General features: G+C 45.7%; 1 protein-coding gene across 4 annotated transcripts in view; it reads left to right on the top strand.

Annotated features, from left to right (window-relative positions):
- Window positions 1-15,367, top strand: part of FLNB (filamin B) — a 130,221-nt gene that overhangs the window by 52,166 nt on the left and 62,688 nt on the right. For all 4 annotated transcript variants that reach the window (XM_084794488.1, XM_084794487.1, XM_084794489.1 and 1 more), the window contains exons 5-9: window positions 7,888-8,006; window positions 8,619-8,696; window positions 10,018-10,180; window positions 10,826-11,023; window positions 14,553-14,690. In XM_084794488.1, the coding sequence (XP_084650614.1) occupies window positions 7,888-8,006; window positions 8,619-8,696; window positions 10,018-10,180; window positions 10,826-11,023; window positions 14,553-14,690 (696 nt within the window). The remainder of the gene's footprint in view (window positions 1-7,887; window positions 8,007-8,618; window positions 8,697-10,017; window positions 10,181-10,825; window positions 11,024-14,552; window positions 14,691-15,367) is intronic.

Here is a 15,367-nt window from a genome sequence, read left to right as displayed (position 1 = left end):
GCTGAGCAGAATCCTCCTCCAAACCCCATTCTGTATGAAGCACTTACAACAGAGCCTTGTGGTACCCTCAAGCTGAGTGATTAGAGGGGCTGGCTCCATGAGGTGAGCATGCTCTGTGGAGGTTTGTGGAGTGTGGGGGTGTGGCTCAGGTTCTGACCAGCCCTGCTTAGCCAGGGGACGTAACACTAACTTAACTGAGCCGTTGACAAGATGCAGGGTAAGTTGTTTCTCGGACTGCCGGAGATGGAGGAGATGCCTGTAAATGTTGTAGGTGTGTGTTTAAATCTTGTTAGTGACCTGATCATTATGTAAGCAAAAGAAAAGCATAGAAAATAAAACCTGAAACTCCGTTTTCCAGCTGCTAGCCCCTTCTTTTCCTTCCAAGTCTGAGGGTTTTATTTCAAATGGGGTGTGTGATGGTGGTGGGGGGAGGGGGGGGAGGGGTCATACTGAGATACCCTTGTGAAAGCTAAGAAAAATGTTGTTTCAGGGATCCGTATCCCGGCCAACACAAGGCAGAACACTCTTTCAAGACAGTGCATGCTCCATGTTGAGCCAAACACCAAAGGAAAGCTATGCCCTCCTCATATATCAGCAAAAGGAAATGTGGAGCCAAGACTTTGACTAGTCTAGTTTTAAGGTGGCGATGATGTCAGCAGAGGCTGGGCGAGACGCGGTGATGGGTGCTCCTCTTCTGGCTGCTAAAGGCAGAACTAAAGTTCCCACCATAACCCATTAGAAATGGGAGGCCTCTCTCTGTGTAACAGAGAAGCTCTGTCTTTTAAAAACACACACACACACACACACACACACACACACACACACACACACACACAAAAACAAACAAAAAATAGTGCCCAATGAACAGGGCAGAAACACTCTATAGAAAGGGCATGTTTAGATACACTTAGAAAACTAAAGACAATGAAAGGGGTTTATTTTGTGACAGAGACGTCTGTAAATCCAGGACTGTCTGGATCCGTTTGCTGTCACCCCCCCCCCTAGTACTGAGATTATGCGCATCTACCACCACACCTGACTAAGATTGGAAGTTTAAGCACGTGTGAGACAGCTGAAAACTATTCAGAAGGAAATACCAGAATGTCAGGTTTCTCTGACCTTGGGGGTCAGAAGGAAGTGGCACTGCATTTTGCAAGTGTTTTTTAAAAAAGGTTGTCAATTAGAATCCTTTTTATCCAGGGGAAGTCCCTATACTTCCAGACAAAGGAAATGCAAAAGAATTTGTCACCAGAAGTCTATCCTGAAAGGATGGCTTTTTAAAGGAAATATACAAAAGAAGAAATCTTGAAATAACAGGAAGAAAAATAAGTAAGCAAAATTAGGTCTTATCTACAAGGGACAGTGACAGATCAGCCAGATAACCTGCTTGAGGCTGTAAACATTCAGAGAATTTGATTTGTAAAATCGTACACTTCCAGCACACCTCTAGATGCAGGTGATTTCACTAGAGAATTCTACCGAACACTTAGAGAAGGATTAAAACAGATTTTCATGTTCTTAAAAATAAGGAAGGGATGAGGGCACTTGCTGTTCTGTTTGCTTCCTGCTGCTGGGATGATGTAGTGACAAGAGGCAGCTTTCGGGGAGGGAGGGAGGGAGGGAGGGAGGGAGGGAGGGAGGGAGGGAGGGAGGGAGGGAGGTATTACTTCAGCTTATACTTTACAGTCCATTTCCAAGGAAGCTTGAGTAGGAGCTCAAGCTAGAGCCTGGAGGCAGGAGCTGATGCAGAGGCCATGGAGGGGTGCTGCTCACTGCCTTGCTCACCATGGCTTGCTCAGTCTGTTTTCTTGTAGAACTCAGGACCGCCTGCCCAGGGGTGTCACCACCCACAGTGGGCTGGGTCCTTGAACATCAGTCATTAATGAACATATCACAGAGGCCTGTCCGAAGGAGGCGCTTCCTCAGTTGAGGGTCCCTTTTCCCATGTGACTATAGATTGTGTGTGTCTCAAAAAGTATCAGATGGGCTAGAGAGATGGCTCAGAGGTTAAGAGCACCGACTGCTCTTCCAGAGGTCATGGTAGCTCATGACCATGTATAATGTGATCTGATGCACTTTTCTGGCCTGCAGATGTACATGCAGACAGAGCACTCATATACATAATAATAAATAAATCTTTTTTTTTTTTAAAAGCCAAAGTGAAATACCATCCATGGCTTTACTTTTTCTATTTAAAAAAAAAAAAAAGCCAAAGTGGAAATAATGCCATATACATTTGGGCAATAATATAAAATGAATCATACATTGTAACTAAGTGGGCTTTCTTTTAGCAACATAAGCCTGGTCCACTATTAGAAAACTTGTCAGCACAATAACAGGTTAGAGAATTAAAAAAACAAAAATAACAACAACAAAAATGCACGGTCATACCAATGATAAAAAAGCAACTGACAAAGTTCAACAGTAAATCCATGATAAGACTCAGAAAAGGGGAAGGACAGACTTCCTCAAGTTAACGGAGAGTAACTGCCACAGACGCTGTAATGACATCTTAGTTGGCGGAGGCTGCTGGGTTCTAAGATCTGGACACAGGCAGGTGGCTGCTGCAGCATCATAAGGAGGGGGGCTTTGAATAGTGATGTTAGGCAGGAAGCGGAGGACGGTAACAAAGTCAGAAACAAAACTGCCCAGTTGCAGATGATGTGCTGGTCTTCACTGACCATCTCAAGCAGTTAAAAATGAGAAAAGCCGGTGTGGTGGCATGCACTGTTAATCCCATGCCAAGTCAGGTTACATGGTAAGGCCGTCCCGAGAGAAGGGGGGAAGGAGGGAGAGAGAGACAGACAGAGACAGACAGAGAGAATGAGAAAGCAAATGAATAATAGATCTTTGAGTAAATTAGATTCAGCAAGTGACCAGGCACAAAAGTGACATGCCAGAATCTGTTATAGTTTTACACGTGGATCCTGAAATTTAAGATAACACACCATGTACAGTCATATAGAAAGAAAAGAAAATTAGGGTGAGTGTGATAAAACACACATAGGATTTATAATCTAAAAACTGTGAAAAAAGGCCTGAGTAAGTGGGCAGGCTGAAACAAAGACACTGGTTCTTCCTTAATTGACACAATTTCTATTGAAATTTTGGCAACGAGCTCAGCAGCAGACACTTGCCTAGACGTGCGGGGTTAACTCCTCCGTAGCACCGTAAAGCAAACAAACAAAAATGTTCTAGGTGTTGGTGAAATTCTTCTAAGTGTTTATCAAAAGAAGAGAGGTCGGGGGACTATAGCAGTTGGAAGGGTTTTGGAAGAAGTGTAACAGAGGAATCAGTCTATGGCATTTGAACTATTCTTTCAGATCAATGCTGCCATTGGTGGAAGATCCTAGCACAAAAGGCAGGTGGATCTCTGAGTTCAAGGCCAGCTTGGTCTACGCTATGAATTCCAACCAAACAAAAAAAATTATTCCTAAGGGGCTGGAGATGGCTCAGTGGTTAAGAACATTGGCCACTCTTCCAGAGGACTGGGGTTCGATTCCCAGTGCCCACAAGATGGCTAACACTGGAATGTTCCAGGGGATCCAATGCCACCTTCTGTTCTCCATGGGTACCAGACACACATGTGCTACACAGACGTACAGATAAAGCATGCAGACACAGAAAATAAAATAATGTTTCAAAAGAGAAATCACACCTAACACAAAAATTAGCTCAAACGGAATCACTTAAATATACAACGTGCAGCTAAAACACTTAAGGGAGGAAAAAAAAAAAAAAGAATTTGGTATCTAGGGTTAGGGAAAGAAAGACCTATTAGATTTTTTCCCCCCTCAAGACAGGGTTTCTCTGTGTAGCCTTGGCTGACCTAGACTCACTTTGTAGACCAGGCTGGCCTCTAACTCACAGTGATCGCCTGCCTCTGCCTCCTGAGTGCTGGGAATAAAGGTGTGTGCCACCACGCCTGGCCCAGAATGATTAGATTTGACACCAAAAACACAAAAGGAAAAAAAAATGACATCTTTTGCTTCATCAAAATTAAAAATAATGAAAGAAAAACAAACAAACAAACAAACAAAAAACAAAAAAACCAAATTTCAAGTCTTTAAAAAGAAAAAAAGATCTATGTCTCAAAGGCTGTGCATGATAATAAAGAGAAGCCTTGCCAGGCCCCCACATGGCTGGGGTAAATGTAAAATGGTCCACACTCTGTTGTTCTAATTTTAATGCATGTGTTGCCATAGTGAGCCAAGAGCCTGTGTCCTCAATTTAAGACAACAGCAACAATAAAACCTATCACTAAACGTGCCCGTCCTGTGCAAGCCAGCAGCTGTGCCTGCCTCAGCCACGGTTGAGCACCTCTCCCGCTTGGACTCCCCATGTTAGTTTCTGCCCACCAAGCTGAGTGAGCTCTCCCACTGGCTGCTTTTCCAGTTCTCCGTGAATGGCGGCTGAGTGGCTCACAACCCGTTCATCTTGGAGCTGTCTGCCTGGTGTTGGCATAGGAGCTGCAGGTGAAAACCTCAGTCTCTAATCAGCCTTAGACACCGGTTACAAGCAGTGGGTCCTGGATGTTTACGATCTCTGACGTAGCTTGGTTCCGGATCAGAGGTTCTTGTGACCTGCCTAGGCTGGGCAGTTGCACAGAGCTCAGGGAATACCCATGTGTCCTGATAATATTACAGAGTGAAAAGAGCTCTGTGTCATGAGCTTCCATGGATCCTGAGAACTGGGGTGGGCTGCCCTCCTTGGCAAGTACTAGAAGCTTCTGGCTTCTAAGCCTGCCTTTCTGCCTGTGACCAGTCCTAACTGAGATTCTCACCCAGAAGTTTATCAACCCAGGAAATTCCAGGAGGGTTCGGAGCCCTGTGTCATGAACTGATCAGTTCCCACACCGGGACACTTGGACATTGCTAGGGGATCTTAGGGGCCCCGGGGTGAGGAACCAGGTTGGGAGGAAGATGCAGATATAGAACATTATACTTGATTTATTCTTAAATTCTCACAAAATCCATATCTGAGTGTTGATAGCAGCTTTGGAAATGACAGACAACTGGAGGCAGCCCAGAAACCCCTCAGTGGAGAATAGGAAAACCGTTGCATAGCATAGAACATTACTCACCAGTGAAAAAGCAGCAGCCTGGGTGAGGAGACAGGGTTGGTTCCCAGTGAGGACCACTGTCATAAGGTTGCGTAATACACGATTCCATTTATGTAACACTTCTGAAATGGCCAAATTACAGAGATGGAGAACAGATGAGTGGTTGTCAGGATAAGACGAGGGTGGAGTGCAAGGGAAGTGGGTGGGACTCCCACGAGGGCGGCAGGAGGGATCCTTGTGGTTAGAACGCTGTGTATCATGACCGTACAATTTCTAGTACTCTGGTTGTGATATCGTTAACATCACTTTGCCCCATTGTTACCACTCAGGGACCCGGGTAAGCATTTTGTATGCTTCCTAAGTGTAATAGTTGATTTCTGTTTTTGTTTTTTATCTATGTGCTTCTGTGGGTATGTGCGTATGAGTGCAGGTGCCTGCAGTGGCCAGGAAGAGGACATTGGATCCCCTGGAGCTGGGGCTGTAGATGGTCATGAACCATCTGATGTGGGTGCTGGGGAAGTTGAAATCAGGTCCTCTAGAAGAACAGGAAGTGCTCTTAACCTTGGAGCCATCTCTCCAGTCCGTTGATTGTGCAAATTAGTAGATGCAGGGTAATATTACATGTGTGTATGAATTATGCATTTATCAAACCCAACACAGCTCTTTTTATCCAGCCAAACCCCTGCTTTCCCAGTCCCAAGAAGGTATTTTCTACGTTCAGGTTGACTTATCAGCTTCTACTTTTGAAAAAGGACACACAGCAGTTACCTTTCTGTGTCTAGCTTATTTTGCTTTGCATTATATTATCCACGTCTGCCCATTTTTATGGCGGATGGTGGGGTTTCATTTTTCTTTATAAGTGGATATTATCCTGTTGAGTCTATATACCACATTTTATGTTTCTGTCTATTGATGGGCACCTAGCTATTATGAATAGTGGCAGAATTAACATGAGAAAGCAGCTATCTTCCAAGGTATGCTGGTGAAAGAGTATCGTTTCTTTTTCTTTTTTAAGATTTATTTATTATTTATCCAGTATTCTGCCCACATGTGGGCCCGCCCACCACAAGAAGGCACCAGATCTCATTATAGATGGTTGTGAGCCACCATGTGGTTGCTGGGAATTGAACTCAGGACCTTTGGAAGAGCAGCCAGTGCTCTTAACCTCTGAGCCATCTCTCCAGCTCAAGAATATCAATTCTTATACCCGTCTGTGTGAGAGTCTGTGTCTAATTTGTTAATTACCTTCTTTTTTAATTTAAATTTTATATAGATTCTTTGTGAGTTTCACATTATCCACTCCAGCCCCACTCATCTCCCCATGTCCTCATAGTCACCCTTTGCCCTTGTAACCTGCTTCCCAAAATAAAACACAAGCAAACAAACATCAAAACAAAGCATAGAAAACATCACTGGACTGGAGTATGTCACAGTGTGTCCCACAGTGTATCTATCCCTCTGTCCTGACATCTTCATTTTCAAATGTTCATTACAATGAGTCATTGGTCTGGTCCGAGATCTCTGGCCTCTGTGACGTCATCAATATTGGGTCCTCACTGGGACTCCTCCTGGTTGTCCTGTTATTGCCCTGTGTCCTGGAGATTTTGCGGCTTTGGATCAGCAGGACTGGCCCTGTCAATTGTCTTTTTTTTTTTTTTTTAATTTCTTCAGCAAATATACAGAATAATAGGTTTATCCCTCCTGAATTCCCCTCCCCCTCCCTGCTCTTTGTTTCTTTATCTCTTTCTTGTAGGATCTCATGAGCCCAGGCTGGTTTCAGACTTGCCATGTAGTCTGGTGCTACTAGGGATCAAGTCCAGGGCTTTGTGCAAGGAGTCTACTAGCCAAACCTCAGCCCCACCCTGCCCTTCCCTCCCTTCCTCCCTCCTCCCTCCTCCCCCCTTCTCTCTCTCTCTCTCTCTCTCTCTCTCTCTCTCTCTCTCTCTCTCTCTCTCTCATTCTGGCATTTTCACACATGTAAATCATCATTCTTTGCTCCTTACCCCCTCCACCGCCCTGCCCTTTCTCCCCTCTCCTGCCTGGTCTTGCCACAAGGCCTGGTGCCTGAGGAAGGCAGAAGAGGTCTTCAGATTCCTTGAAACTGAGTTAAGTGGTTGTTAACCAGCAAGTGGGTGCTGAGAGTGGAACCCGGGTCCTCTGCCACAGTAGCAAGGACTCTTAACAGCTGAGCCCGCTCTCCAGCCCCTCAGGTGACTTTTTAATACCTAGCTTCTGCATATTGGAGAAAACACACACCATCTGTCCATCTTTACCCCCCATTGCCATTTTGTTCCCTTCTGAAGACTCTTTTCTCCACAAGGTCCTGTTTCTACTTTCATGCCATCTCTCTATATAAGTCTGAATTCCACATATGGGATATTTGTCTTTGAGTCTAGCTACTGTTGCTTAACATTAAAAGTGTTAATTGCAAATAATAGCTAAATACCGTTTCTTTGCTTGTTTTTGTTTGTTTGTTTGTTTAAAGAGAAATGCAACTTCCTTTTCCCTCACGTCCTCTCAAAGGAGCTGCTAGCTACCACCTGTGTGCATTTTCACTATCATGTGGACCACTATCTGAAACTCCTGAATATTTTAGAATTGGGTATTGATTTGATAACTTGAAGAAAATTAAGAGTTTGAGCCTATCTGATTATTCCTGCCATGGCAGTGTATCCCCTGTCTCCCACATGGGATCTACAGGGTTGACTCCCACCTCTCAGTTCATTGGAGGAGATAGACAGACAAACAGACAGACAGACAGACAGGGTAATGGTTTGGGTGAGGGCGTAGTCCACCTCAAAATTTACTGTGTAAACTCATGACAGGAGTCGAACCCACTGGAAACATGGTGAAGCAGCCAGCCAAATTCACTGTAGATACCATCAGCGCCGGGCAAGGAGATGTGATGGTGTTTGTTGAGGACCCAGAAGGAAACAAAGAAGAGGTAGGTGTGCCGAAGGCTGCTGCCTCCCTCAGTGGTGGTTGGACCAGAGACTGCACCTTCAGGTCCTTATATGCTCAACCAAAATGTTGCCAAAGGGATCCTGAGGAGTGCCATGGCTAAAGTAGCTTGTCCAAGAGCTGAGCCTTGAGTGTAACCCGCAACGATTCACAAGAACACAGCGTTTAATAAAGTAAACGATGCTTCGGGTGAGGCGGGACTGAGGTGTCCTGATTTTCCTCTAATGAAGCATATTTTTTCCTTAGGTCCAGATCTCATTCCTGTCACAACATGATCTGAACTTCCAAGTAGGAGCAGGGTTTCTGCCCAACTTCCCTGCTTTATTTTTGGATCCTAAGGCTGCCCCTGGCATCTCTTAAGCTTGTAATACTCACCAAACAATTACGTGATCGAGTGAATCTGCTTGATGTTTTTCTCTGCCCATGATCCCCAGTCCCCCAGAGAGAGAGCCATAGCTTCATGCTAGGTAGACCACCACACTCCCGCCTTTTGTTGTTGTTGTTTTTTTTTAAACTGCGTCTTTGCTGCAGAGCCCTCACAGCTCATGACTTATACCTCACACCTTCTCTAACTGATGATCATCTTCTCTTCTAGGCACAGGTGACACCTGACAGTGACAAGAACAAGACGTACTCCGTGGAGTATCTGCCCAAAGTCACCGGGCTGCACAAAGTAAGATAAGGCAGATGGCCCCTGGCATGGTCTCTGGTCCTTGGGCCTGTGTTGTTATACATTAAAGAAACAGATCGTAGGTTGAGGAATGGTCTTGGTGGCAGTGTTTGTGCAGTCCTGGGTGTGGAATGCAGGCTCTCTCACATGCTAGGCAAAAGCTATGAGTGACTCAGATCAACTTTAGTTACTAGATGACTCGTGCTCACTTGGGGAAAAATGTAGAATCTCTATGAATCAGACTTGACATTAGCAAGTTATTTATAATTTCCTTGCCCTTTGTTTGTTTGCTTGCTTGTTTGTTTTGGTTTTTCAAGACAGGGTTTCTCTGTGTAGCCTTGGTTGTCATGGACTCACTTCGTAGACTAGACTGCCCTCAAACTCACAGAGATCTGCCTCCCTCTGCCTCCTTGAGTGCTGGGATTACAGGCGTGCGCCACCACACCCTAATTCTGCATGAGTACTTAAAGATTATATCCTGGAGTATAGCTACTATAGTGACTAAACTGTGGCCTCTGCCCTGAATGCTTCCTTACTCATTACCCTTTGAGATGGTCTTGAGCCCTGAGGATACCTAAGTCTGGCTCACTAACAGTAGCAATGACTATACCCAGCGATTGAGGAATGCCAGGGACCCAGCTCCCAGGCCCTTCACCTCAGCATCATGTCAAGCTCTATTTGAGACCATTTGCAGGATAGTTCCACAGGGCAAGAGCTAAGAGAGCCTGGGCTACAGCAAGTGGATACCCTAGGAACATGTCTAACACTCAAAGGAAGCCTTTGGCACACAAAGCCAATCCTCCTGCATCACACTCACACTTTAAGGGAAGCCCGTGCCTACATACCTAAGGATAAGTGGGTGTTCCTTCCCTGTTAGAAAGGCTAAGCGCTCTGCAAGATGTGCTGGGTAATGGTGGCACAAAACTCATGGCCGACCAACGACTGGTCTAACCTGAGGCCCGTGCCACAAGAAGGAACCCATGTCTAACACTGCCTGGATGGCCTGGAACCCGAGGCTGGAGAGCTCAGAGACCTGGGATAAAACCAAACACAGCTGGGAAGGTGGGGGCGGCAGAGAGGAGAGGCCAAGAACAGCCGACAGGAGCACTTTCAGTTTAAGACAAGTTGTCCTGGGCATAGCCGTATGCCTAATGGATCCAGATGCAGATGTAGCTCTGCCCACTTTCCCTGATTTTAAGGCTCTTGATTCAAGCCACCTTTGGGTGTACAGTGTCAAGAAAGGTAAAAAGAGGATTGGGCGTGACGTTGGAAAATGTTCTTGCTAGCCACGGAGAAGCTGTTATCTCTCTCTTGTTACTTGTAGGTCATAGTCCTCTTCGCAGGACAGCACATTTCCAAGAGCCCATTTGAAGTGACCGTTGACAAAGCCCAAGGAGATGCCAGCAAAGTCACTGCGAAGGGCCCAGGCTTGGAAACTACAGGGAACATTGCCAATAAGCCCACCTATTTTGACATCTACACAGCTGGTAATGTGTCACTCTTCCATGGATTTGACTTCTTGCAGGGTCTAAAGCAGAGTCCTCCGGAGGGCTTGGGCACCCAAACTTTGGTCTTTTAAATTGACCAAACAACTTTTTCTCATGAGTTAAGTTGTCTTTTCACACATCTTCACTCATGTTCCTGATTAAGAAGTAAGGGATTTCTGTACAGATTTCAGTCTGGACTAAATCTTACCAAGCATATGCTAGGCCAGATTTTATGAGAGACTGAGGGAGGTGGGCCACCTAGATGAGAAACGTGGATTATTGATTTCTTTTTCTTTGTTTCTTTTTTTGGGGGGGGGGGGAGGGTATGGTTTTTCGAGACAGGGTCTCTCCGTGTAGCCCTGGCTATCCCTGAACTCACTCTGTAGACCAAGCTAGCCTCCTCGAACTCAGAGATCTGCCTGCCTCTGCCTCCTGAATGCTGGGATTAAAAGCCTGCACCACTACCTGGCAGCTTTCTTTTCAGTTAAAAAAAAATTTTTTTTTAAAGGAAATTAAAAAAATGTGAAAAAGATGACAGTTGGTCCAGCCCTGCCTGAGTGACTCTTCTGTTTGCGCTGTGCACTGGTTGGCAGCACGCTTTCGAAAGAGGACACTGTGCTCACGGAATGGCCAATCTTTTCACAGGAGCTGGCGTGGGTGACATTGGCGTCGAGGTGGAGGATCCCCAGGGCAAGAACTCTGTGGAGCTGCTGGTGGAAGACAAGGGAAACCAGGTGTACAGATGTGTCTACAAGCCAGTGCAGCCCGGGCCCCATGTGGTCAGAGTCTTCTTTGCTGGAGATGCCGTTCCCAAGAGTCCCTTTGGTGTCCAGATTGGGGAAGGTAAGTGCCCCTAGCCAACTAGACCTGGCACGGAGACTGAGAAACTGAGCTCCCTCTGTGTTCTTTCTGCCAGGACCCCTTCAACAGTACTGTGTCTTTAAGATATTAGTGCTAACACAACTTGTGTTCCTCAGCTGCCCTTCCTCTGAAATGATCACCTTTATAGATGAGGAAATTATCTGGCTCATGGCCATGATCACTTGGCCTGGTTTTTCTTGGGCTATTGGTGGTGCTGCATTTCTAGGGTGGGCACTTGTGGTAAAGGAGCTGCTTCCCACATGGGAGCCAGAAGCCAAGGAGAGGGGGGAAGGGGCGAGGATCTCACCCATCCTTCACAGGGCAAGCTTCCAGTGACCTGACTTCCTTCCACTAGCTCCCACCTTGTCAACACTTGTGCCATCAGGGAGCATTTTAAGTCCAGTCTGTACCACGGATTGAATATCCCTAATCCGAAAACTGGATTGCTTTAAAGTTTTTAGTTAGAATATTTCTGATTAGATTTTCAGATTAGGGAAGCTTAATCAATAAAGTCTGCACGTATTTTTTTTTTTTTTTTAGTTTATACTTTTTAAATTTTTAATTAATTTATTCAGATTACAACTCAATTGTTGTCCATCCCATCACTTGTATCCTCCCATTCCTCCCTCCCTCCCGCTTTCTCCTATTCCCCTGTCCTAGGTCTATGAACAAATTTTTTTTTTTTAAAGTATATCTGAGACAGGGGCTGGAGATAAGGCTCAACAATAAAGAGCTCCTCCTGAGCTTCCAGAAGATCTGCATTCAATTCCCAGAACCCACAGCAGTGGCTCTTTACCACCCAGAACCTCCAGCTCCAGGAGTTCTGATGCCCTCTTCTGACCTCCATGGGTACCTGTAGACATGTGGTACACACAGAGACCACAGACACACACTATACCGCACCACACCACACCACACCACACCACCTTTAAAACATTATAGCAAAATCTTTTTGTTCAAGTCCTTCGGATAAGGGATATCGAATGTGTGTGCAGAGACCCAAGTGTGCTGGATTTGGTATCCAGAACCAAGCTTGGCAGCAGCAGGTACATACAACCCAGGCACTTTACTAATGTTGGACACTCAGTCCAACTGCATTAACCCACACAACACAAGACTGTGCCTTTCAGGTGTGATTACCACCCCCAGTTTGCAAGGAGGAGTCTCTGTGGTGTTGGCAGTGTAGGTCTTAGTGTCACAAAACATCAGTAGAATCATAGTGTCCGTCCGTTGACCGTGTGCCTGTAACCACTCTGCCAAATTCCTCTGCAAGCAGGAGCGTGTGTTTCCCTCTAACGTTAGAGTCTCTCTCTGTCTCTCTTTCTCCCTTGGTTTGTGGTTCCTATTGTTTTCCAACTATGCTGCCTTCTCTAACCAGTACTTGCCTCTCCTCCCTGTTCTGTGCTCCACCTCTGCACCTGCAGACCTGGCTGCTTCTTCCGAATCCTGCCTCTGGGCCAGCCTGGACCCTGAAGCTGCTGGCTTCCTATTTGCAAGCTCTGGGCCAGAGGCTCTTGCTTTGGTAAGGGTCGGTCGGGTGGGGCGTCTTTGTGCTGCTAACACATGTCAGCAGCGGAGCCCGTGCTGTGTGTGACTTCAGGAAATTCCTGTGCGGGTGTTAGCGATTGCAGCCTGAACAAGGTGCTGAGGGATGGCCCGTGGGTCTGGCACGGCCCTCAGACTCTTCAGCTGAGCTGGCTGAGTGTTTATAGGAACTGAACAGTTACCATTTTTGATGTTGACCCTGTTGTACGTGGTGTGTGTGTGTGTGTGTGTGTGTGTGTGTTTTAAGACATATTTAAACCCCACCACCAGGGAATTACTGTCATCTTGTTGAGATTTATTACTCATGTGACCAACTGTTTTCTTTGACCAAAAAAAAAAAAAAAAAAAAAAAAAAAAAAAAAGCAAAAAAACAAACAACCCTCCCCCTAGATATTCATAATCAAAATTCCTTTGACATAAGGAAAGAGATTTTAAAATATTTTTTTTTATTATTTCATAGGCATTGGTATTTTACTTGATATATGTTTGTGTGATAGATGCTGCAGATATATGCCTGTGTGAGGGTGTTAAATTCCCTGGAATAGGAGGTACAGACAGTTGTGAGCTGCCATGTGGGTGCTGGGGTCCTCTGAAGAGTAGCCAGTGCGCTTAACTGCTGAGCCATCTCTCCAGCCCCAAAAGGGGTAGTTTTAAGACAGCTTTCCTCATTTTAGTGTTCCCTAATTAATCTCTCATTCATGGACTGCCTTATTCATTTCTGGCACAGTCAGATTTTTTTTTTTTTTTTTTTACTGCCCTCCACTGTTAAAAATTTGATACAAAAAGAAGCTTTAGCCTGTTCCTGTGTTAGGTACAGGCTTCTAATATCAGCAACTTTGGGAGACTGAGGCAGGGGAGGCACAGGAAGACAACTTAGAGAGATCCTGTCTCAAAAAAATAAAAGAGGACTCAGTGGTAGGGCCCTGGCTTTGATCACACACACACACACTTAGGTGTCTTTAACTGCAAGGATGCCTCTGTGCTCTGGGGAGCAAGGGTCTGCTGCATAACTGACAGGGAGGTTGTATCTAAGGGGCAGTTAGCTTCTGTCCGCTTTCAGAGCCTGTGCAGAAAGGACTGTCAGATGTGCAGTGTGAGGTTTGGAAAGGAAAAGCCAATTCATAGACAAAAGGATATCTTGCCCATCAATTTCCCATTTCCACTTCAGGAGAATGTTGCCGGTGCTGGGCCAAACATTCCTAGGAAATACATATGCCTTTCTAAGCCTCCACCCTCACCCCACATGGAAGAGTAGTTTTTCATGGCTCTGTCAGGCGAAGGATGTTACTCATCACCATAGTCCTTAATTTTAGTCCTAAAAATGTGTGGTTTCTTTTTTTTTTTTTTTTTTAAGCAGAGACCAGAAATCAAGTCCAGGATGGCATTTTCTGCTGCGGCTTGTCTTTGTCAAGGCCCAGAACGTTGTCACAGCCACCTTTGGCTGAGAGCACAGTTTCATTCAGCTTTTTTGTTACTTTCCCTGGCTGTTCACATGCAGGACAGCAGCCTTGTCCAGATCTTCAGAAATGGCTGACCCATGCTTTGAAACCCACATATTTCAAGCGCTGCATTTTCCAAGTAGACTTGAGAAAGTGTAGCCTTCCCCAGTTAGTGGGGCCCTGGAGTGTGGCAGCGAGGCTTGGATAGTGTTCAGCATTCAGTCTTAATACCTCCCTACTCATAAAAGGCCAAAAACCAGCACCAGGACTACAGTGTGGATTCACGCTGCTCTCCTGTGGATGTTGCCAAAATAACTTTGGCCTCGCGTTTTGTGGTGAGGCCTGATGGACAAAGTCATGCTGTGTCCTTCTTTGCTGCCTGGTGTGTTCCCTGAGTGGGACCCCTGGTTGCCGGGTGCTCTTTGTGCAAAGCAAGCATTTTCTTGGGGGTGGGGGTGTGCCCCCTAACTTTCTTGTCTTTTACAAAACGTTAAAAGGTTGAACTGATGTCAAAACTCTGCTTGCAGCCTGCAACCCAAATGCCTGCCGGGCCAGTGGCAGAGGGCTGCAGCCCAAAGGTGTCCGGATCCGGGAGACTGCAGACTTTAAGGTGGAAACCAAAGCTGCTGGTAGTGGGGAGCTTGGTGTAACTGTGAAGGGCCCAAGTAAGTCCTCTTTTCTTAACCCCATCTCAGATGAAATCTTAGCTGTATTTTCAGCCATGATGTATTAATTACATCCTGTGGGCAGTCCTGATTGATATCCCCCAGAAAGCTATGACAAAGATTTGAGTCCTATCTGTACTCTTTGGAGTAGTGAACAATGATTGATTAGTAATGTCTGCCCTGGATATAGGCAGGCAAGACCAGTGGGACAGACCTCTGGGATAGAAACAATGCTGTAAGGGAATTGGAGAACTACTGCTTTGGGGACAGTAGTTCTCTCTCCCTCTTTCTTAATTAAAAAGACCTAGGTGTAAAGTGGAAGGTTCATGCTTGCGACGTTCTGATCTGGAATGCAAGCACAGTGTTCAAAGCCAATGATTTCTCTAGTACAGGCTACATTTTATAGACTGTGAAATTACATCAATTACTATATTAGTCTGATCAGTGCTTCCAGGAGGATAAAATGCCGTAGGATGGTTTTCTTTGTAGGTAAAAGCCATTGGCAGAGGGCATGTCTTTCCAGTACCCTGTTCCTACTTCCTCCTTTGGGTTGGAGACAGCAGGCATATAGGGGTCAGCATCTCCTCTGTCTCACATCTTCCCTAGAGCAGAGGGCAGCTTGGAGGGCCTAGATTCAGGTGTAACAGCACTTGGTGGTTTGGGTTCTAAGACTTTTA

This window comes from Acomys minous (genome assembly GCF_964271855.1).
Source record: "Acomys minous genome assembly, chromosome: 9".
NCBI lineage: Eukaryota > Metazoa > Chordata > Mammalia > Rodentia > Muridae > Acomys > Acomys minous.
The sequence above is the reverse complement of the archived record's forward strand: the minus strand, read 5'-3'. Positions and strand labels throughout refer to the sequence as shown.